Below are 26143 nucleotides of genomic sequence, written 5' to 3'. Positions count from 1 at the left end.
GCAGGACATTCTATGGAGGGTTTTGCAGGAGTATGAAATAAATGAAGTCCCTATATGAATGCCCAGATATTTGGAATGATTACACTGGTCAACAGCCAATTTTCATCAGGGATATTATATAGTGTTTTATATGTAATTTTGTCTGCAGATTTCAAAAATGTAATCGGTTTCCTTCTATCAGGCACAGTTTTTCTGATGAGATAAGAGAGGTATATAACTCCCATCAGCAGTATCGCTACACGTAAACGTCTTATACAGGTAAATTCTGACTTCTGTTTTATAACTATTTGTATTTCTTTTGTAATTTTATGTTTTCATAATATTTTCTTTTCATAAATTTTACTTTCTGTTTAAGGTGCCAAGTCATCATCATCATCAAATTCTACTCAGGATGTCAAGGCATTGCAAGAACAGACCTCATATATTTTGTCATGTCTGTGTTTGTTTTGAGAGCATGTTCCAGCTGAATGGCGCTTATTCATTGATTCATCTAAGAGAAGCCTCAAGGCAGTACTACTACTACTACTACAAATGGCAATAAGAAACCATCCATTCCCATAGGACATTCAGTGCACATGAAGGAGTGTTATGAAAACATGCAAGTACTCCTCAATGCCATAAAGTATACAAACTACAGCTGGAAAATATGTGGAGACTTGAAGGTGATTGGAATGTTGATGGGAATGCAATCTGCGTTCACAAAATATTGTTGCTTTTTATACCTATGGGACAGTCGAGCAACTAACAAGCACTATGTGCATTCAGAGTGGCCTTTGCGAAAATCATATGAGCCGGGAGTTTCTCGCGTTTAGAGTAAGCCACTTTTAAACCCAGAAAATGTTCTCCTTCCCCCTCTTCACATAAAGTTTGACCTCATGAAACAATTCGTGAAGATTCTTGCCAGGAAAAGCTCAAAAGGTTTTGAATATGCGAAAGCCAAATTTCCAAAAATCACCGAGGCAAAACTGAAGGAGGGCATATTCATAGGTCCGCAGATAAAAGAACTCTTGAAGGACAACCACTTCCTCACAGCACTGTTTCGAGAGCATGTTCCAGCTGAATGGCGCTTATTCATTGATTCATCTAAGAGAAGCCTCAAGGCAGTACTACTACTACAAATGGCAATAAGAAACCATCCATTCCCATAGGACATTCAGTGCACATGAAGGAGTGTTATGAAAACATGCAAGTACTCCTCAATGGAGTGAAATGTCTTCTAGACTCCTACGCTGCAATGGGCTGTCGGATGTCACTAAAAGTCCATTTCCTTGATTCACATCTGGACTTTTTTGCAGAGAACCTTGGAGCAGTGTCTGATGAGCAAGGGGAACGCTTTCATCAAGATATTGCATCGATGGAACAACGATATCAAGGATTTTGGAATGCAAGAATGTTAGCTGACTACTGTTGGACGTTATACAGGAATGAACCTTAGACAAAACACCATAGAAAGTCCAAATCCCAAAGATTTTAAGTTGTTATGCATTCGAGTGTATTCTAACTTATTTGTACACAATTTTTATTTTGTGCAATAAAAAACCATGAAATTATCGTATCTTGTATTCATTATACTTTATATAGACATGCTTTACGTATCCTATAAGTTAAAACAGCAGATATCATTAACATGAAAATGTGACCTGATAGAGAAAATTGGACATCAGATTCGTAATCAGCATCAAAAATTAACCCAGAAAAGTCAATCAGCAACTCTGATGATTAAAAAAAGTTTCATTTTGTTGACCAGTGTTATTTTTGTAACTGGTTACATGAAATAAGACAGTAATGTTCCATGCTAAGGAAATTTGGGCTCATAAGTTTTTCTAATATCTGGTACAAGGATTCACTTGGCTAAACCAATCCCCTGATAATAGTTGATCCTAATGGAATTTGTTTGGTACTACCATTTCCACCATATGATAATGTTCTTAAATTTTAACATTACCTTAAAAACTAGTAATTTTGTATTAATTTCAACGTTAATATTCTTTGATATTTCAAAGCATACTTACCAACACAGTCATCTTGTTTATTTTCTGACTGACAGCGTAAACATGCATCTGAAAATATTGATATGAAATGCTTTATTAGAATAAAGTGTTGATTTTATATTTGTGAGTCTGAGTTGTAGATTGCTGAATATCTTATCTATATATATAAAAATGAGAATGTGTGTCTGTCTGTCTGTCTGTGTGAATCCCTAAAACTCGAGAACTACACAACCAATTTCATTCAAATTTTATAGATGCCTTACTTAGGGTTCCAGTTGTGTTTTAGTCAAAAAACATTTTAACTTCTTGCAGAGTTCGAGCCCACAGCAACATAATATCTCCTCCACTATTTAAGTATTACGTGTCAAAAGTGAAACAAAAACACTCATGTCAAATACTTTCACTTTAAAAATGAAACTATTCTACTAACTGAAACAATCACATTTCGATACTGTAATGACAGATACTTTCAGAGAGAGAGAGAAAGAGAGATTAAATGAAACAATCACATTTCGATACTGTAATGACAGATACTTTCAGAGAGAGAGAAAGAGAGAAAGAGAGAGAAAGAGAGAAAGAGAAAGAGAGAGAAGAGAGAGAGAAGAGAGAGAAAGAGAGAAAGAGAGAGAAAGAGAGAGAAAGAGAGAAAAAGAGAGAAAGAGAGAGAAAGAGAGAAAAAGAGAGAAAGAGAGAGAAAGAGATGTATATGTACACGTATATGCATAGATATATATATATATAGATATAGATCTATATGCATACATGTATATGTATACACATGTGTAGATGTATATATATATATATATAGATGTACATGTAATATGTACACATATATACATATATATACATGCATACAGATATCTATACATATATACACCCATCACACACAAACACATGTACACAAACACACACATTAGTCATTTGTTTTCTTATCCAAAACTACGTCAAAAGTACTGAACAGATCTTTATGAAATTTGGAAATTATATTCTATGTATAACGGCCATAACTCCCATGAAAATTCATATATTTTTGATGTTGATGAAATTTTAACCCTAACATAACATTATTTGTAATTCAACGGTACAACAGTGTAAGACTACCCTTTCAGATATACTTTCATTGTGATTTCTGCAATGTGGTGCATAAATTGTCAAGTAAATGAGACGCATCTTTGCCTCCACTGATTCACTTGCAAAGTGTTGAGTAAAATTATTTCGTTGCAGACCTCCTTTGGGTCTTTTTATTATCACTACGACACACATAGTCCCCAGTTGGTAACATTGATTTCAAGGCCCTCCTAGATGAGAGACTGGCATTCCACTTAATGTCTATGTTCCATGCTGGCATGGATTGGAGAGTTATTAATGTAGAAATATGATATCATAGCTACTAACAGTTGAGGGTTGCGTAGTCTAGACGGAGTTTTTAGATTTCATTATTCTCTTTAACCCGGGCAAAGCCGGGTATTTCTGCTAGTATACAATAAAATTGCTATTCCAATATTAGTTAGTAACATTTAATCTGAAACCACTTAAGACTGTCCTAGGTTCTATGGTAAAAACTTGCCACTATAAGTGATCTAAATTAAAACACTCCAAAATTTAATGTTATTTTATGTTGCAAATACCAACTTAATAATGATAAATTTTATTAAGTTCTTTGTTACTTTAAAAATTACTTGAAACAAAGGCAATATATTTCAACAGAAATATGGTAAAAAAGAGTTGTATGTTTAACAGACCATGCACACTTTTTAGCATCACTATTTCATGATAATCAACAAAGTTAAAATAATCACAAATTGTGGTTTGGACCTCTGGAAAGATACCAAAGCAATGGTAACTTTTTCCTTTCTTTCAATGAGAACTTATTGGAATTTCCCTTGCAATTCACCAATTACTTACACAGTTGATAAATTTGCTCCCTCAGATTCAAATGGTGAACAGAGGATATTACCATGTATAGAAAATATACACATCATAAGAAACATACATATTACATATATATTATAGAAAACATATATATCCAACTAAAACAAAACATAGTGACAGTAGACATCTTTTTTAATCAGCCATATTGACAAAGTTTCTATGATCCACTCCCTCAGAAATGAAGTTAAATTTTCATTTTACACAAAGATAAAGAAAAATTCTAAAAAGATAACTATAAATTAGAAACACCTCAAAATATCAAAGAAATCATGGAATTTTGCACAGGTTTATATGAAATATTACACATTTTAAAGAGAGCTAAGAAAACAAAGATTACTTAAGGAAACAAAGATTAAATCATTAAATACTTTTAAGTAAAGTCAAAATTTGACAAGGTAAAACAGAAGGTGCCTTGTAGTGATACTCACTTTATTGTTTTCAATGAGCTGCTTATAGGTGAAGCAAGAACATCTAGATGTCAACAATAATTCTCATGTTATCTCCAAACAATTGAGTATGAGCATTCATTTCAATTCATCAGACCACTCCACACGTGTGGTGTTGCCTTACATCTAACATATTCAAACCCACAAACATAAGGAGAAATATGTTATTTTCTTTCTTGGTATTACTCTCAAGATATCCAAAAATATTTTTTTTCTCTTATTCCTCACCCATTTTATTCTGACTAGTTTTCTTACTCCTGTACACCTATAATAGTCCCTTGTCCCATGAACTTCTATTTTTACTTCTAGTTAACTCCTAGACTTTTTTTTTACACCTTTTCTCTAACCCTTTCTCAGTTTGAGCCACACTTTATTCCTTTCCCATCCACCAACTATATTTTGTCTCCATGCCTTGGTACAAGTGTGTATGCATATTCATGTGCGTGTATATATACATATATTCATACACATAGTTTTGTATGTCAGTGGCCATGCTTGTGTATAAAGACATCCAACTGTTTGTAACTTAATGTTTTACTGATTGTCTACCACGCATGTAAAAATATGTATATATGTTTATATGCATATACAAATCCTAAAGTCTTACAGGTCTTGTTTTCTTCACTTTGGGGGTTGAATGACTAATGTTTGCTGGTAATCCTTCATATTTTACAGCTGTAAACTCAAAAAAAAAATATGAACACAAACCATCCTTGAAGTTTCTAAAGAAAAACCCAAGAACACATCAAATATGTATATTTTAATCGTGATTTTTCTAAAATATAAAAGAATTTTCATTTATCATTTCCTAATCACAAATGAAATCAAGATACATATACAGACTTGCACTTCTGCCCATTTTTAAATGTCAAATCTACTAAGCTCTTACTTACTGTTGCATCTCCAATGCAATTCACATTTTCATCTCAAATCATGAAATGCACTACAGATAGTAGCAGCACCAACACACTCACAAATATGTAGATGTATACATAAACATTAAAATTATGAATTTTGTGATAATATTTTTATTCAAATTTATAATTTTTTATATGGATACAGCTACTATTCTAACAGATTGAGTAAATGTATGAATCAAATGATATCATGAAATCTCTAATAACATGTGGGTATATTTTACTTCTGTACAACAGAATTTTCCATAGCTCGAGGTGAACACAAGGGTTGTGGTATAAAATAGAATAGTGAGTCAAAGCTGAAGAGATTTGATGTTTATAAATGTACATTCCATGAATATTAACTACAATTCCCTACAGCAAACGATGTTTGATTTAATATTTGAAAGTAAAAAGGGGATCACATTTGCTTAACTTTTTTTAACCTTTGACATAACTGCAACTAGTATTAACAGAAACACTGTATGCGGTCTCTATCAGCTACAAATAGTAGCTAACACATTATCAAAGATGTACTCTCTTTATAAATAACTAGCAGAGACATCTAAAACCAAAATCCTAATAAGTAGGAAGGTAGATAAAACACAAACCCCTTCAGGTAGATGGCCCTGCTCAGTATGTAGAAAAGGAGTAGGTAGTAACTCTATAAGATGTACCCGGTGCAAGCTATGGACACATAAGAGGTGCAGCAATATCAAAGGCAGATTAACTACGAAGTTAGTTTTTGTATGTGGCAGATGTTCAGGTGCAATAAAGACTGTAAACAAACAGGAAACAACTTCTATCTCATTCCAGGGTGAAAAACTAGAGGTAGTCGATAGCTTCCGCTATCTGGGCAACCAAGTTAGTAGTGGGGGTGGGTGCGCTGAAAGTGTAGCTGCTAGAATAAGAATAAGAATAAGAATAGCCTGGGCAAAGTTTAGAGAGCTCTTACCTCTGCTGGCGACAAAGGGACTCTCACTCAGAGTAAAAGGCAGACTGTATGACGCATGTGTACGAACAGCCATGCTACATAGCAGTGAAACACGGGCTGTAACTGCTGAGGACATGCGTAAGCTCGCAAGGAATGAAGCCAGTATGCTCCGTTGGATGTGTAATGTCAATGTGAATACCCGTCAGAGTGTAAGTATCTTGAGAGAAAAGCTGAACATCAGAAGCATCAGTTGTGGTGTGCAAGAGAGACGATTGCGCTGGTATGGACATGTGGTGAGAATGGATGAGGATAGCTGCGTGAAAAAGTGCCACACCCTAACAGTTGAGGGAACCCGTGGAAGAGGTAGGCCCAGGAAGACCTGGGCTGAGGTGGTGAGGCAAGACCTTCGTACATTGGGCCTCACTGAGGCGATGACTACTGACCGTGATGACTACTGTGCGTGAGAAGACCCGGCAAGCCAAGTGAGATTGTTGCCAGTGCCCCTGGGCTGGCTCTTGTGCGGGTGGCACATAAGATGCACCATTTTGAGCGTGGCCGTTGCCAGTACCGCCTGACTGACCTTCATAGGATTTTCGAGCGAGATCGTTGCCAGTGCCCCTGGACTAGTTTGTGCGGGTGGCACATAAAAGACACCATTTCGAGCGTGGCCGTTGACAGTACCGCCTGACTGGCCTTCATAGGATTTTCGAGCGAGATCGTTGCCAGTGCCCCTGGACTGGCTTGTGCGGGTGGCACATAAAAGACACCATTTCGAGCATGGCCGTTGCCAGTATCGCCTGACTGACCTTCGTGCGGGTGACACGTAAAAGCACCTACTACACTCTCTGAGCATCCAGCTGTAGAAACTCTGCCAAATTTAGATTGGAGCCTGGTGTTGCCATCCGGTTTCACCAGTCCTCAGTCAAATCGTCCAACCCATGCTAGCATGGAAAGCGGACGTTAAACGATGATGATGATGATGATGATGATGATCTGGCATTGCTCGGGATTAAAATGGCAAAGTTTTTATTCTTTTATTTGTTTCAATCATTTGACAGCAGACATGCTGGAGCACCACCTTTAGTAGAACATACTGACTCCAAGACTTACTCTTTGCAAGCCTAGTACTTATTCCATTGGTCTCCTTTGCCGAACCGCTAGGTTACAGGGACATAAACACACAAACATCGGTTGTTAAGTGATGGTGGAGGGGACAAACACAGACATATATATATATATATATATATATATATGTGTGTGTGTGTGTATATGACAGGCTTCTTCCAGTTTCCATCTTCCAAATCCACTCACAAGACTTTGGTCAGCCCGAGGCTATAGTATATACATACATATATACATACATACTTATACACATATATACATACATATATATATATACATATATATATATATACACACATACATATATATATATATATATATATATATATATATAAATCAAAATAAGCAACCCGGATTTTAAAGATGATTGCAGTACGCACGTTTCAAGCTACTCCATTTATTTAAGTAATGCGAGCATTACATTAAATGCAATATGTAGAGCAATCTTCAGCTGCACGAAAATGTAGAAATTTACAATAGAATAGACATATTATAATTGTGGCAACATTTCAAATCCAAGTGGGAAGAAGAATACATAAAAATCCATCTTGACATAGCCAAGGCTATCAGGCTAGTAATTGGTTCTAGGCAGAATTCTAACTGTCTCTGATTTTATTGTCTCTTATCTAATAGTTATAGTATAAGGGGCAATCACTTCTAAGGAAAGGGAGGTGTAAGCGTTATACATGGATATGGTTATAAAGGTTTCTCTGGTCAGAGTGGCAACACTATTATAGGTTGGGGTTTTTCTACTACTATCATAATGTTGAGGAATTAAACCTTAAGCATATAGGTCAACAGGGCTTTTTCTTTAGTCTGAATAGAGCATCAGTATTGTTTTACAGATATCACTATTAGTTTAAACAATATTTTAATAAGAAGAAGTATGTTAATAATAAAATGTAATGTAATTAGTTTATACAAAAATCATGAAGTAATGTCAATATTGAATTCAGAGGCTATAGATAAGGCGTAAAGTCTAAGAATATTATATATATTGGGCTCAGGAAAACTATTTTGAATTATTTTTTAAATGATTTAAAAATTTAAGCTGATATATATAATAATACTATTTTGAAGACACATAAAAGGTAAGCTTTATTTTTATAATGTAAAGAAGAATTAGTATAGGATTTATATAGTTTATAATAATGGGTTTATTAAGGTTTAAGGGACAAAAAAAGAAAAAGGATGGTAGGAATTAACAAGGACATCCAATATAGAAACATGATAATTGATTACTAGTTTAATTAGTCATGAACTTGTTTTAAGACTAACATGGGCTAATTAAAGAATATTAATTGAATAAGGATTAGATTTATTTTGGGCATAAGGATTAGATTTATTTAAGTTAAAAATTCAAAATAAACAAGACACTATCCCTACAAGCCCTGAAATAATGTAATAATAATAATGATCTTTTTAGAGTCAAGCATTAAATAAAATTTTAATAAATAAATAAAATTTAAATTAGGGGAACTAATTAAAACCATTTAGAACTTATGAAACTTCCTATTCTTATAAGCTATATAGGGTTAAGATACATATTAAGAACTAACAGCATTAGCAGAAGTGGTGTGAAAAAATATCTTTCATGGAATAAAATTGAAATCTTATTTATCACAAGTAGATTATATGTTAAGGTGAGAGATCAGGAATATATGTTATAAAGGTTCAATTTCCAATTTAAAATATGTGCTAATTAATAGCCCTAGATGACCATGGTAGAAGTTAAAATACTATATTTTGATAATTTTAACTACTTTTTAAAAAATTTAAAAGTGTGTGAAGAGCAGTGGACACACGATACCCTAAGGTCTAATCTATTATTGATTAGATTAGGATTATTTCTAAGTTTAAAAATTTCATATATTTCCATAGAACATAATTCACATCCATATCTACTATTCCTATAAGGTTGAGCTTTTCTTATAATTTCCCATTTAAGGCTAAAATTAATACCATTATCTTTTAATTCCCAAATTTTACTTGCTAATGTCGTACTATTTGCCTTATGTCTTAATCTAAAAGAAGACCTATGGTTATATATTCTCTGTTTCACATTAATACTACATCCTATGTAAATATAATTCTCGGTTATTGTACTTATAATGCATCTGTACACTACGTTATGGGTGCAACAATTTCCTAATAACAGACAATGGGACTTATTTCTGAAGTTGCACCTGGTGGTGCTATCAACCCCACCTATATTATTTCTACTATCTCTATTATTATTATTACAATTATTTACACTAATATTATTTATCAATTCATCAATTCTACTATTATGTATATTTTGATCATTTCCATCATTATTTAACCCGTTTCCTGATGTGCTATCAGTTAGAATTATTCCTCTAACATTAGGCATATTGATATTATATGAACTAGGTCCCTGATTTCTATTATTTTCATTGGAGTTGAGCCCATCATCAACTTCAGTTAAACTTTCAACATCAATACTGCTGCATTCTATTTGTTGGTTAAAATTATGGTTGGCAGGACTAAGCATATTAATATTATCCTCAAAATTTCCATTGTCACTGTTATATTCACTTCTATTTATATAATTATTAGCAATATTACTATTGGCATTTGTTAGATTATTATTTATATTCATATAACCATATCCACTATTCTTAACTTCATTTATTCTAGCTGACCTAATGTTCTTTTTGTTTAACCTAGCTATGATTGTACCTACATTAGGAAGGGTAGAGTAAGAAATTCGGACTGTATGACAAGAAAAAATTCTACTATATCTGTGGGAAGAAGGGAAATTTTTTTGTAAAATATTCATAATTTTTTTGTAAATATTCGTGGATATTGCACAGTTGAAAGGGATATTTAACCAGATAGAGTTTTTATTTTTTCTCTTAAATTTATTGTGTGGGTGAATATGGGGTATAATTTGATTACTATTACTTCCCAGAATAATATTATTATGATTGGTAGTTCTTTCTGTTGTGGAGTACTTTTTATTTATATCATTAGTTTCGCCATTACTATTAACTAACACAGGTTTACTACTAGTGTTAGCATGTAGTCTACTATTAAGATGTACTTTATTATTTTTCTTATTAGTTAAATTTTTAGGTATCAGGTACACGACACTGCTTTCCCCTTCCCAGGCTACAGGCTCACACCCCCAACACCCATACTGTTAGGATTGGCACTCTCAACGTCGGCACGCTGAAAGGTAGATCTGGTGAAATTGTTGAGATGCTTGAACGGAGACATGTAGATATGTGCTGCATCCAGGAAGTAAGATGGAGAGGAGGTTCTGTGAGGTTCCTCACAGGCAAAGAACACAGGTACAAGATTTTCTGGGCAGGGAACACTGACAGGGTCGGGGGCGTAGGAATACTTCTAGCGGAGAAATGGGTGGATAAGGTAATCGAGGTCGTTAGAGTAAGTGACAGAGTACTTAAGATCAGACTAGTGCTTCATCATAGATTAGCTACTGTCATCTCAGCCTATGCACCTCAACCGGGGCTACCAGATGGTCTGAAAGACCAATTCTATGACACCCTCTTGCAAACTACCTCGTCGACGAGTGACAGGGACCTTCTCATTGTGGCTGGAGATTTCAACGGTCATGTCGGACGTCGTGCTGGAGGCTTCCATGGCATACATGGAGGCTATGGCTTCGGTTCCCGCAACAAGGAGGGAACCAGACTGCTGGAGTTCTGTGATGCAACCGATCTTATGGTCTGCAATACCAACTTCAGGAAACCTGCCAGTCACCTACCGCTCCGGAAGACACTCTAGCCAAATCGTCTACATCCTCGCCAGAAATAGGGAAAGAGGGCGGCTTATAAATGCCAAAACCTACCCTGGCGAAGAATGTACCCCACAACATAGATTAGTAGTTAGCGACTTTGGGATCGAGGCAAAATGGGTGCCCAGAATTAGACCGGCTTGGAGGAGAAGGGTGTGGAAGCTTAAAGACCCTGCAAATGGACAGAGACTTAGAGACAAGTTACTTGAAGCATTTAACGAAATAGAAGGGGATATAGCATCATACAACGTGGAAGACAATTGGAGATTTCTGTGGGACAACCTGTTGAAAGCCACCGACCAGATCTGTGGGTGGTGTAAGGTCCCCTCTCGACCCAGACTAACGTGGTGGTGGAACAAGGCGGTAGACAGGGCTATTAGACAAAAGAAACAGGCTTGGAAGGACTGGAAGAACGGTGGTAGCAGGGAATTGTACCAATGTGCCAGAAGGGAGGCTAGGTGACAGGTTTATTTAGCCAGAGGGGAAGCAGATAAGAAAAGATTTGCCAATGTTCCGTGAGGACCAAAGACTCGAGGTATTTTGTGTTACAAGACAGTGTAGGAGAGAGAATAGTGATGTTGTAGGAGAGAAATGTGTTCGCATGGATGATGGTACGCTTGCATTAAATGAGGATGCAAAGAAAGAGGTCTGGAGATGCCACTACGATAGATTGCTTAATAAAGAGAATGAATGGGAGAAAGAGAGCCTGCCATATGTCGACCCAATAGAGGGACCAGCTATCCGAGTTGATAGTACCAGGGTAGATAAAGCAATTAAGAGTATGAAGACCGGGAAAGCCCCCGGCCCATCAGGAATCACTGCAGAGATGCTCAAAATATCTGGCAGTGTTGGCTATAGAATAGTCACCCGTATTACGAACCAGGTGATACACGAAGGAGTCATACCCAATGACTGGTGTAGCAGCATCATAGTCAACTGCTACAAAGGTAAAGGTGACGCTTTAGATTCAAATAATTACAGAGGCATCAAGCTGTTAGATCAGGTTATGAAAGTTACAGAGAGGGTCATAGCCCAACTAATTAGGGAGCGAATCAATTTAGATGAGATGCAGTTTGGGTTCGTGCCAGGTAAAAGCACTACTGATGCCTTATTTCTAGTGAGACAGCTGCAGGAGAAATACCTAGCTAAGGATAAACCTCTGTACCTGGCTTTCGTTGACATGGAGAAAGCCTTTGACAGGGTCCCCCGATCCCTTATCTGGTGGTCAATGAGGAAACTTGGGATAGAAGAATGATTAGTGAGAGCTGTGCGAGCCATGTACAGAGATGCTGCCAGTAAGGTGAGGGTTGGAAATGAGTACAGCAATGAATTCCGGGTAGAGGTAGGGGTCCACCAAGGTTCCGTCCTCAGCCCCCTCTTATTTATTATAGTCCTCCAGGCAATCACAGAGGAGTTCAAGACAGGTTGCCCCTGGGAGCTCCTCTATGCTGATGACCTTGCACTAATTGCGGAGTCACTATCAGAACTAGAGAAGTTTCAGGTGTCGAAGCAAGGACTAGAATCGAAGGGCCTTAGAGTCAACCTAGCAAAAACAAAAATCCTAATAAGTAGGAAAGTAGATAAAACACAAACCCCTTCAGGTAGATGGCCCTGCTCAGTATGTAGAAAAGGAGTAGGTAGTAACTCTATAAGATGTACCCAGTGCAAGCTATGGACACATAAGAGGTGCAGCAATATCAAAGGCAGATTAACTACGAAGTTAGTTTTTGTATGTGGCAGATGTTCAGGTGCAATAAAGACTGTAAACAAACAGGAAACAACTTCTATCTCATTCCAGGGAGAAAAACTAGAGGTAGTCGATAGCTTCCGCTATCTGGGTGACCAAGTTAGTAGTGGGGGTGGGTGCGCTGAAAGTGTAGCTGCTAGAATAAGAATAGCCTGGGCAAAGTTTAGAGAGCTCTTACCCCTGCTGGCGACAAAGGGACTCTCACTCAGAGTAAAAGGCAGACTGTATGACGCATGTGTACGAACAGCCATGCTACATAGCAGTGAAACATGGGCTGTAACTGCTGAGGACATGCGTAAGCTCGCAAGGAATGAAGCCAGTATGCTTCGCTGGATGTGTAATGTCAGTTTGCATACCCCTCATTGACCACCAGATAAGGGATCAGGGGACCCTGTCAAAGGCTTTTTCCATGTCAATGAAGGCCAGGTACAGAGGTTTATCCTTGGCTAGGTATTTCTCCTGCAGCTGTCTCACTAGAAATATGGCAGTATGTATATATATACATACATATACACACACACACACACATATATATATATATATATATATATATATGTATATATATATATATATATATATACACATATATATATATATATATATATATATATATATATATATATACATATATACACACACACTAGCAGAACAAGGTGATGGAAGAGCTGAGCAAGGGAATCCAGACTTTGATGAGAGAGATGGGTGTTGGAGTTGCAACAACAAAGCTGGCCTTGAAAGAGGACCTTAGCCACTCATACAAAAGATGCAATGGACAAATTCTGATAGCCAAGGCCAAGGAAAACTGCTTGACAAAAGCAAAGAATCTCCTGAACAAGCTGAGGCACCCTGTTGAGTCTTCTCAGATGAAAAGAACTTCTGCCAGGACTAGTTGCACAACACCCAGAACAACAGCTTGCCTACAATCCATGTGGTGTCCACATATGAAAACCAAGTTCCCCAAAACTGTGATGGTCTTTGAGTGTGTCTCCAGTGAAGATGATGTCGTGCTGCCGCACATCTTTGAACAGGACCTTAGACTCAATTCAGATAATGTAAAGCTGCTGGAGACTGTGGTCAAATTCTGATTGAAGACCATGCGTGCAGCAAGATTTAACTCTTTGCCATGCCTCCAGAAAGAGTCAGAAGTGGTTGTCAAAAAATTTCTACAACTTCACCAGACCCAATTTCTGGCTTTCTAATTCCCTCAATTGTAATCCCATAGATTACACTTACTATGTGTTGGATACGGTTGAGAAAGACACCAACTATTCTGCCTGCAATACCAAAGCCAAGAACAAGGAAGTGTTTGAAAATTTTCCTAGGGACACAGCAAGGAATGCACATGCCAGGTTCTAGAGCCATCTTGAGGACATGGTGAAAGCTAAGGGCGGTTACTTTGAGTAAACTGTTATCTCCCAGCCATAATCTAGTTGACATTTTTTGTTTTTTTTAAATAATTTTATTTTTTGATGTGACATTGTGTTTTCTTTTCCTTTTATGCAAACTGTCAGATTTATAGCCTGAACACACTGTACTTCTAACTTTATTGTTTTGTGCAACAATGTTGAGGACAATTTCATTTGCACCTGATTATTTGTGAAATATATATAAAACTCAAAGTTGATTACCCCATCAATAAAAATTGCACATTAATCTATAAAACACAAAAATTTTCTATTATTTCTTGCTTTCTACATTTTCATAGAAGTCATCATGTCTAGCCAATCAGCAACATCTCAACAGTATGAAGTAACTGACCAATTGCTGCATTATGTGATTGAAAACCAACATGCTGTCTGGAGAAAGCTAATGCTCATCAAATTTTGCATAATGCATTTCATTCTTTTAGCAGAAAAAAAAACAATTTTATTGCATTTAAAACTAACAGCTGATATTCAATTGCAAAGAAAAGAAAATTATCATCAAACCAGTAATGACATTGGGGATTAATTCTTGTTATGTAGAATTATGTGTTGCTGCATTCTAAAAAATCATCACCCCGGCCCATAGTGGATGTAATTTATATTCTTTTATTCTATATTTTTCCTGTAACCTGTATCAGTCATTGGACTGCAGTCATGCTAGGGCACCAGCTTGAAGTGTTTAGTCAAACAAATCAACCCCAATACTTATTTTTGAATTGGGTACTGAACCACTAAGTTACAGGGACATAAGCCAACACCAGTTATGAAATAGTGGGGAGAAACAAAAAAGATACACACACGTGATGGGCTTCTTACAGTTCCATCTACCAAATCCACTTACAAAGCTTTCGTCAGCCCTGGGCTATAGTAGAAAGTGCCAAGCAGTAGGACTAAATCCATGACCACATGGTTGGAAAACAAACATCTCAATCCTACAGCCACAACTATAAATCTATTCCTTCGTGTTAAAAATATTGTAAAAGTCTGAAGAAAAAAATAAGAATAATATACACCATGTTCAAAGATTAACTGGGGCTAGAACAGTTATATAAATTATGTTACAAAATATTCTCTATGTGTTATAGTTGTTATTTAGCTTAAGCCAAACCTGATTGTGGAAACCTTTGATCAAAAGAGTTCCTACCATGACCATCTCATTTTCCTGTATAACAGGGCCTTACATTCTAATATATCCTTAAGATGGTAGGGTGTGATGTGAGGAAGATTTGATTGCCATTTCTCCAAAGTCTAGTAACTGTGTAGCAATTCCCTTGATTGGTGGTTGTGATGGTAGTTCTGATGTTGCTTGTGGTAATAGTAATTCCACCAATGTTAGGTAGTGATGGTAATGTTGTTGTTAGTGCTGGGGGTGGTTGTGGGGATTAAATAGTCATAGTGGTCACGTATCAGTGAAATGTGTCATGTACTCTGACTTAAACATGAACCTATTTGAAAAATTATAAGTTACTAACTCAAGGTTCATCACCTAAAATATCCAACCCAAATAATGTCACCCTTGCAAAGTGGTGATGGTGATGGATATTGTGATAGTAATGAGGTGGAGCGAATGGTGGTAATGTTGTTGTTGTCTGCAGTTTTGTTAGGGGTTATGATGGCAATGGTGGTGATGTATCAGTGTTATGACCTCAACTTGGAAAATTAACACCTGAAGAATTGTCACCCTAGCAAAGTCTGAGGCTGTGATTCTTCAGACGTCATGCCTGATAAAGTGAAATGAGACTTGCTTGAAGCAGAAGTTAGTGCCAGCAGATTTACATCCTTTTGGAAGAACTGCAACATGAAATCGATGGCTTCTTCCATCCAATCAAACATCAGAATCTTGCAATATTTGGAGTAATGGAAAAGAGACAGTCACAAAAGTCAAAGGAAACTCAGTGATATTGGAGACTAACAGAAAAGTACATAAAAGATTGATTTTCACTGAAAAACATTGACATTCAACATGACTTACTGTCTTTTTCCACAGAACAAAGTACTGTAGTTACGACTAGCACTCCATCAGTTACAACAATGGGGGTTGATCTGATCACTGGAACAGCCTACTTAACAAGGCTGGCCCTTTGAAATACAGGTACAGCTCATTTTTGCCAGTTGAGTTGAGTGGAACAATGTTAGCTCTCAAGGACACAACATGCCACTGGGTATCCCTTACAATGAGCCACATAACTTTAAAATTTGGCCACATGCCTTCACACCCTGGTTAAGGCCAACAAAGCATTACACATCAAGAGTCAGCAGAAAGAGAGAAAGATGAGGATATAATAGCCTCACGAAGTACCCATTTTTTAGCAAAGTTTCATTTAGAGAAAGTAAAATAGCTGACTGACAAAGAAGAAATGAGATGCTAAACTACACTATCATTGCTTATACCACAACCACCATCGTGACAAACTCTTTTGATCATAAGTCTGCACAACTCAGGTTGACTTGGAATCAAAGAACAACACATGTAACATACAATTTTCTGTAATAGAATTATTCAATTAATTTTGGAACATGGTGTATATTTTTCTTTAGACTTTTGCAATAAAGATGAGTAACACAAAGGAATAAATTTGTTATTCTGTTTATACAAACTATATTCACTGAGCTGAAGTGACAATTCTTCAGATGGTTACACAGTAACATATGACTCAACATCACAAAAATTAATTCCCAACTTTGTCACAGTCTTGGGGATAATTTTACTATCTTTGCAAACTCAACAAATCGCTATTATCAAAATTGTTTCTTTATTAAAGGAATGACATGCAAAAGTTTAACACAAATTAGACAATCTTTTCTCAGAGTGTGTTTACAAATGACAACCATAATACATCAATCATGACTGGTTGTGCTTTATTACAGTCATCATACTCCTAATGGGTTCTGCAAAAATTAGTAGAAAATCTTTGTTAGATTAATGAGCAACATTTTATTGAAGAAGATGATCAATTTTGACATGTATATATTTCACAACTAATCAAGCATGTATTGCCCTAGAGTTGTTGCATAGAAACCTGAAAATAGGATATAAATAATACATGCCTAAAATATTAATCTGTCACTACCTTCAAACTTTCTCTTGCTCTCTTTGTAGCTATTACAATGCATCCAGTTTAGTATCTCTATCCAATTGCCCAGTTCCACTGGATTAAATGACTAGCCAAGTTTCTAACAGCAGAATGCTATAAAAATGGAAGATCAAATCTAGCAAATGAAAGTATTATTTTAAACTTATCTAAATAAAGTTGTTGTCAGTTTATATATTTTTTTATCTAAATCTAAAAATTGCTATTATCTTATATATCTAAATCCAAAAATTGCAATATAAAAATGAAGATAATAGTTATTCTTCCAAATGAAAATTTCAAGACTCAAGTAATGCAAAAACAAAATTAAAATCAATAAGATTTGTAGTTGCACATCCTGTGGATAGCCTGCTTGAAGGCCATAGAATCGAGAGAGGAAGGGATGGGGTTATTTTTTTTTTAATTGAAATTTTACAAACAATTTTTTTCAGAATCATAACCTCCGTATTTTTCTTCGTATTTCGCAAAAAAAAAAAAATGAAGAAATAGGAGATGGGGGGATTAAAATTTTAAAGTTGCAATTTTTGCAATTTTTTTTTTTCAGAATCGGAATCTCTAAAGCCGAAAACGTGAGATTACGTAAAAAAAAATTCTAAAGTGGGGGAGGGGGGTCCGTTTACGTCTCCGCCATGTGCGCCAAATCCATACAAATATTGAAAAACAAAATTTTTTTAAATTTTAAGTGGCATAAGTGAAATGCTTTTCATCAAAGATCTGTTGGATCAGAATTGACCAGAAACTAAACAATAGCTTGCAATAAACTCATCCCAGCCAACGAGGAATCCTCTATGCAGTCACTTGATATGCTAAAAATAAAAGCTAAATCATGACTGAAACGTCTTTGATCAAAGCGGCCTGCTGAATGAAAGCTAACCAGGAGCTAACCAACCTAGATATAGTGCAATGATCGGCATTCCTATAGGATAGAGTCGGAAACTGTCTAGTGCAACAAAAGCCGTAAGTTCACTGGCCTTGTTCATTTTAAGCATCGTAGATTACGAATCTGAAAAAGAAAAAATAATGGGGAAGGAGGATTTTTCTCTCCCCGCTCCCAATCAGTAATTTTTGAGATTTGATTTCCGGCTCTATTTTATAGGAATGCTCTATGAGGTATTAAAAAACAAAAGTTATGCAAAGAGTGTTTTTTTTTTTTTTTTTACGTAGATCGATTGACAGTACATAGGATTTCTCACTGTTTTCGTTTATTAGTGTCCTTTAATCCCAGGTCAGCTCTAATCCAGCATGCCTGTCTTAATGAGCATCCCATCTTATATTTTTCAGGTAATATGTATTATGTATAAATATATCTGTTGTGTCTTAATTAAAATATTTCTCAACGAAATGTATGCATACATGAGGAATGTGTCTACAATTTCTTGCATTTCGGGTGACAGCGAGCTAGTCGCGGGTTGTTACAGATAGTTCTGATCCGGCAGACTTATCAAAGCATTCCACTTAATGCCAACATGTCTTTTTTTTTTTTTTTTTTCAAGCAGCGTTGCCCGCTTCTGGTTGCTAAAATAATTTCGCTAAGTGAGCATAAAAAAGTATTCTGAAATCGGATTGGAATGGAATTACAACTTTAAACATGGAATTAGAAACAGAAATGAAGGCTTTTTTTTTTTTCTCTTTGTAGCAGCATAAATTTGTTTCGATTCAATTTTTCATTTCATATCTCAAAATTTTATGTTCCAATCCGATTCGAAAATAGGAAAAAACTAAAAGAATTCGTAGTAAATAATATTAGTTACATTAGATGTTACGGTGTATATTCGGAGAATGGGAATGTATAAAACAAAAGTAAACGTTACTTGCTTTTCGTTTCGGTATTTCGTGTAACCCTTAACCATTATACATTTCCCATCTCGAAGGTACGCCGTAAGGCTTCTGATAAAAATAAGTCTGAAAATAATAATCATTTACCCATTACTTGAACACGACAAATAGCACATGTATCGCATTCAACATCCCAACTCCACATTGCGACTAAATTCCATTTCTTGAGAGTAAACATTCTTTCAGGTTTAGGTCCATCTTTATCTACTTCACGACAGTTTTCCACATCCATATCTTCCGCCATTTTGATGAGTTGTTACTTCCCCTGATTAGGTAATCTTGTGTTAAACGAGATTTAAAATGGTCAGAACTTTCGACGTTGATCAAAATAAGAACCAGTTGAGTAGAGTTAAGTCAAATGAACAATTACAATCATTCATCAGCAGATGCTTGCGTACCATACTTAAAATTAGATGGCCCGAACACATAAGCAATATGGAGCTATGGCAAAGCACAAATCAAGTTTCGATTAGGGAGCAAATATTTTTTAAAAATTGAAAGTGGATTGATAGCACAATTAGAAAAGACACACCAAATGTAGTGAAAAGTGCTTTACAGTGGTATCCGGATGGATATAGAAAGAAAGGTAGGCCTAAGAACTCGTGGCGTAGATCAACACAAAAGGAACTAGAGACAGGGGGACATTCATGGCAGAGTATAAGTACAGAAGCAAAAAATTATGCGACATGTAATTCAATTATAAGTGGCCTATACTCCGCGTTGGAGAGTTAAAAGCAAAATATATATATATGAGTACTGGAGTTCATGTAACCGACTTATCCAGTCCCCCGAAATTGCTGGTCTTGTGCCAATATTTAAACCAAGGCATAATTACAGATTTCTGCCCCCTACCCACCCCGACTTTGGATGAGCATAACTTTCAGAAAAATGAATATTCTTTAATGAAATTTTCTACGAATATTTGTTATATCATGTAGATTCCGAGGACATAGGAGTTGGGGTTATTTTTTAGAACCGTTCCCCACTCGCGGGTGTTTCTGAACATGTCCATATTTGTTTCATTTTCTCCGTTTTGTGCGTTTGTGCTTCCGTAGATTTCTACTGAAGCCACAAACAGGCAATGGCGGCAAATGAAGTGCTTACCAGAAAACTCGTTATGCTAAAAAATAACAGCTAACGGTCTGGTACACATAAATATGCCATTAAGACGACTTATCGGTTGCATACTTTTTTTTTTTTTTTCACTTTAAGTAAAATCCTTCCCGGATCTTTCTGATTTGGCGGGCGCCACTTGTTTTGTTAACGAAACACTTTCAAACTTGGGACACTGGTAGAATGTGTCATATAAAACATCTTTTACTCTTAGTGTTATTGAGAAAATTATATCTTTTTAAAGTTATTTCGTGTTAAAATTGTCGTATTTCGGTAATTTCAACCAATCACTGACGTCTATTGAGGTGAAAACAATTACAACTATGGAATGTAAACAACAGGTTCTAGCGGTGTAATGGGATCTTTTCCCTTGAATAAAATTAGTGCCGTTGTTTGTCAACAACAACTATTGGCGGTACTGTTATTTATGACATCGTTCGTGCGTTTGTACTGGTTTTAAGGTTCGGGTTTTAGATTTAGGGTTAGGGTCCAAATTCCCAGGTAAACGTTTCTAATAGAATGGTAGAAAACACTAGAAGCAAAAATAAGGAATATACACGCACAGTTAAATATAGAAGTGTAAAATATAATCTGTTACATAATCTCAATATGATACTGAATGGAATAATTCCCCCGTTTGAAATTTTTTTTAATTATGTGTGTGTGTGAGAGAGCGAGTGTAGAAATCTACGGATGCACAAACGCACAAAATAAAACAAACATGGACGACTTGTTCAGAAACACCCGCGAGTGGGGAACTGTTCTCAAAAATAACCCCAATTGCTTTCCCCGAAAATTCCTATGTCCTCGGAATCTACATAGTCCGAGGTATATTTGTAAAGAATTTCATAAAAAAAGTATCCATTTTCTTTAAAGTTAAGACGAATTGAAGTGGACTCTGATGAATTTTCCGAAATTCCCCACCCGACTCCTCCTAAAATTTCCCCCACCCACCCCCCAAAAAAATTTCATATTCGGAATCTACATGATATAATACATATTCGTAGAAAGTTTCATCAAAAATTATCTATTTTTCTGAAAGTTATGACCATCCAAAGTCGATGAGGAGGCAGAAATCTGTAGTTCTGCCAAAATCAGTATGACCAGAACTTAAAAACATGGAAACATAGGTAGTTTGGGTTAATGTTGACATTATTACCCGGAAACAAAATGGAAAAAAAATAGTGCAATGTGTGTAAAATAAAAAAAAAAAGGTGTAGGGAACGAATATGAAAACAAAAATGCCCAGAAAGCAACGGGAGTGGGGAGAGGCCTTTGGAAAATTCACAAGATCCGATGTTTTTCCCTCATATCTTTTAGGAAAATGTTTTTTTTTTAATGAAATCAATATCTATAAAACAGATGTTTGTGTGTGTGTACGTGAATGTGGTTTATGAACGTCCACAAATTAGCACGCATGTCGCTCCAATTTTAGGAGAAGATTCGGAATGACCCTATGTGCATTTTAGTGAACTTTCTCTCTCAGAGGTACCCGCTTATACCTGTAAAAATCGATAAACTTTTACCAATTTTGAAGTTTGTTGACATGGCGAAGTCAAATCTGTGCGTACGCGCTGAAGTAGAGAGAGAGAGAGAGAGAAATTGTATGTTTGTGAGAGGGAGGGTGAAGGAGAGTTACATTTCTTTGCCAGCGTCTGTGTGGTAAGCAGCAATCAAACAGAAAAAAATACCCCCTCTCTCTCTCTCTCTCTCTCTCTCTTTCTCTTTCTCTCTATCTCTCCCTCCCTTACATACACATGCCAGTTATCTCTCTTTCTTTCTTTCTCACACACACACACACAGCAACATTACACACAAAACACATGTTGCCAAAAAGAAATAGACGCTATCTTTTTATAGTGAGTATGCCAGATAGAAAGTGTGGTGTGTATGTGAAGTTGTTTTGTTAGTGTGAGAGAGCAGCATGTGTGTGTGTGTAATTTTGCTGTGTGTGTGAGACAGGGAAAGAGAGGGAAAGAAAGAAAGAAAGAGAGATAAATGTGTGTAAGGGAGGGAGAGAGATAGAGAGGGAGAATGCGCTCTCTCTATCTCTGCCGAATTGATGTAAACAAACCCATGTGGTCTGATTTTCACGTTTCTAGGTATTGTACCGTAAATCGCCATTTCCAAAATATATTTATTTCAAATCATTTATCCGTATATATATGTAAGGCAAGGTGTGTGTGTTTTGTTGATATACGGGCAACACACACATACGAACATGTATGCGTACAAAAAATATGTATGCAATTGGTGTACATACGTGCGTGTGTGTTGCTCATATAAATATACATATATATAGATATAGATAGATAGGATGATAAATTGAATATTAATTCAATTTAAAACCAAGTGGCCTAGCATATAACAAATCTGAAAATTCAGAAAAAATTTTATTACACGTGTATAAGGGATGACCTTATAAGGGTGGACATCCAATATGCTAGAAAGAGGTCATCAACGACCCAACCACAAAGAAAAATAATATTCTCCGGGTTCCTAACCCATGAGCAAAGAGGGATTAGATGATGGCGGTGGTGTTTTCAAAGGGATGGCATGTGTAACCTGATCACCTCTGCCGATCAAACTCTCAACCCATGTGCTCCAGTTGCAACACTGATTCTGCCCAAATTTGACGTCATGTTACTTAGTTTGGTTTGAAATAAAGAACTTGATTAGCTTAATAATCCCAACTTAATCCCGGGCAAAGCCGGGCTATACTGCTAGTTTTATATAAATTCCTTTCAAATGGTATAGATTACGATTATAAAGAAATTTGTGGGGAAAATCTTTTCCGAAGGGGAGGGGAGAGGATTTCGGAGAATTCCCAAGATCCGATGGTTTTCCCTCATAACTTTGAGGAAAATTGATATCTTTCTACTTCACACCCACGTAGGAAACGAATCTGAAAACAAAAGTGCATGGAAAGCAACAGGGGGTGGAGGAGAGGACTTCAGAAAATTCACAAGATCCGAATTTTTCCCTCGTAATTTTAAAGAAAATATAATCCTTTTGAAATCACAAATTAGGCTTTTCCTCAGGAACTTGGATGCTAAACATCCCTTTGAAAGGTTCAGGTCCTTACTTCTGCTATATATATTTATTTGTATATATGCACACACAGAATTATGTGGAACAAACACACACACACACACAGATATATATATATATATATATATATATATATATATATACATATAATAGAAGTAAGGACCCGAACCCTTCAAAGGGATGTTTAGCATCCAAGTTCCTGGGGAAAAGCCTAATTTATGATTTCAAAAGGATTATATTTTCTTTAAAGTTACAAGGGAAAAATTCGGATCTTGTGAATTTTCTGAAGTCCTCTCCTCCACCCATGCATTTTTGTTTTCAGATTCGTTTCCTACGTGAGTGGGAAGTAGAAAGATATTGATTTTCCTCAAAGTTATGAGGGAAAATCATTGGATCTTGGGAATTTTCCGAAATCCTCTCCCCATCCCTTGGAAAAAATTTTCCTCACAAATTTCTTTATAATCATAATCTATACCATTTGAAAGGTATTTATATAAAATTTCATTTTTAAAAAAAAAACCCATTTCCTAAAAGTTATGAGGGGAAAAACATTGGATCTTGTGAATTTTCTAAAGGCCTCTCCCCACCCATTGCTTTCCAGGCATTTTTGTTTTCATATTCGTTTCCTAAACCTTTTTTACACCCATTACACTATTTTTTATTTTTTATTTCGTTTCCAGGTAATAATGTCAACATTAACCATAGTTTGAGCAAGCCTCATAATAGTATAGGTTAGTTCAAAAATCTTGTTAACCCCTACCAAAAAGTATTAAGAACAATAGAGAAACAATATAATTATATGAAATACATGTACTGGTTTTAGTATATTCACTTTCATTGACACTGACACTATCACACATCAAGAAAGTCAGTATGAGCACCATTTTCGTGGCACAAAATGATGCAGTGCCATGTACTGTGTGATCTTTTATGAAGCTGTTGGTGTTCAGACAAACCTTGATGTGTGACAGTAACAGTGTCAATGGAAGTGGATATACTAAAACCAGTACATGTGTTTGATATTATTATATTGTTCCTCTATTGTTCTTAGTACTTTTCGGTAGGAGGTGACAAGACTTTTGGACCACCCTATACATCTGGTGGTAAATATCTGTAATACAAATACCGAGCAAAAGTGAAAGCTATTAATGCGGCTAGCTATACAAAGAGACAGAATCTGAAATCATCAATTAAACAGACTTTAGCAATAACGAGGCAAAATGACAAAGGTATTCCAGATGAGTAAGTTTTAACTGAGGCAGAAACACCCATTTAAGATGGTGTGAGCCCATAAAAGAGTATCATGTGTTTTTAGGGGTCATGATTTTTCTTAGAAATAAAATGTCTAACCCTTGTACAATAGTTTATTTTAAATACATTTTCCAAAAACTTCATCAGGATTATCAATAAGCAGAAAAGTGGTTGATGATGCACCAAGATCCAGTATAATTTCATTATAGTCTTTGTCCTCTTTAGTAATATAAAAGAAAAAATCGTTGTAGAGGACACTAGCCTATGCAAATATCTAAGAAGTGATGCATGATGGGTGGGAAAGTACAAAAACAATATGGATAACACTGGAGAACATTGATTTTGCTGTCTGGTGTTGGAGACAGTGATTTTGGGGTGCTGAATTCAAAAATGAAATCCATTTTACTCTTTCACATCAAAATGTTTCACAAACTCAAATGTCCATTTTAAAATAATTCTGGTATTGTAACCATTTCTAAGGATATATTTGGCTTCATCAAATGCAGGCCCATGTATGGAGCCTGACATAACACTATTTAAGTATCTTCATCAATTAAAAGCATCAAGCTTGAAAAACTTCCACTGTTTTCAATCTAACCAGTTTTAAATGTCATGATGATGACAAGTGTCCTTTATAGAATTAGATGTTAATAAACAACTCATTTTTGTGGTCCCTGATATCAGACATGTCTCATATTTGTGTAATTTGTTGCATTTGTCTGTAGATATGTAACTGTCATTGCAAACTAGGTGAGATATGTTTCATTGAACTTTTGACTATTTCTTATGAAAATTGGTATTTTGAATGCACCCTTAATATTTTAAGTGTGAGATCACATAGGTCAATGTTACTTTTTGTCTAGCATGATCAAAGAACTTTATGAAAATTTGCCATCACAAAGCTGCATTTGTTTACTTTGACAATTCTGAGAATGCTTCTCCCAGGTGACAACTGGCTTAAATATATGTTTTATATTTCAGAAATATGGCCAGTTGTGAAAGAAGTAAATACAAAAACAGCCCTGGTGTCGTCTGCTACATTTGTGAATGTTACACTTTACCTAGTCAGTGAAACAAAATCACAGATTTTGTGAAGGGAGTGTACATTGCTTATTTTGGCATGAAACTGGTTGATCAAAACAAAACCTGGGCACCCCGTATAGTGTGTAAAACATGTGTTGAAACACTGAAACAGTGGACAAAGTGCTGAAGAAATTACCTAAGCTTTGACATTCTCATGGGATTTGTGATTTGTCGGCTCTCCTACTTTGGTTTTTGCTAGATTAACTCTAAGGCCCTTTGATTCTAGACTTTGCTTCTACACACAAAATTTCTTTTCTAGTTCCAGTTGTAATTCAGCTATAAGAGTAAGGTTATCAGTATTGAGGAGCTCCCAGAGGCAGCCCATCTTAAATTCTTGTTATTGGCTGGAAGACTATGATGAACAAGAGGGGGCTGAGGATTAAGCCTTGGTGAACTCCTACTTGTAACTTGAATTTATTGCTGTATTCATTGTTAATCTTC

General features: G+C 35.9%; 1 protein-coding gene across 2 annotated transcripts in view; it reads right to left on the bottom strand.

The window, feature by feature from the left end:
- LOC128250130 (RING-box protein 2-like) overlaps positions 1-20637 on the bottom strand; it is a 68790-nt gene extending 48153 nt beyond the window's left edge. The window contains exons 1-2 of one of the 2 annotated variants that reach the window (XM_089366690.1): positions 19292-20637; positions 2013-2060 (exon numbers count right to left, since the gene is read on the bottom strand). In XM_089366690.1, coding sequence (XP_089222816.1) covers positions 2013-2060; positions 19292-19448 — 205 coding nt within the window. In that variant the 5' untranslated portion in view covers positions 19449-20637. The remainder of the gene's footprint in view (positions 1-2012; positions 2061-19291) is intronic. The other variant, XM_052974846.2, reaches the window with a different exon arrangement.
- Between the last annotated feature and the right edge of the window lie 5506 nt (positions 20638-26143).

This window comes from Octopus bimaculoides, chromosome 19 (genome assembly GCF_046866305.1).
Source record: "Octopus bimaculoides isolate indiv1 chromosome 19, ASM4686630v1, whole genome shotgun sequence".
In the NCBI taxonomy this organism is placed as follows: Eukaryota; Metazoa; Mollusca; class Cephalopoda; order Octopoda; family Octopodidae; genus Octopus; species Octopus bimaculoides.
Note: the sequence above shows the minus strand (reverse complement) of the source record. Positions and strands in the feature narration are given on the sequence as shown.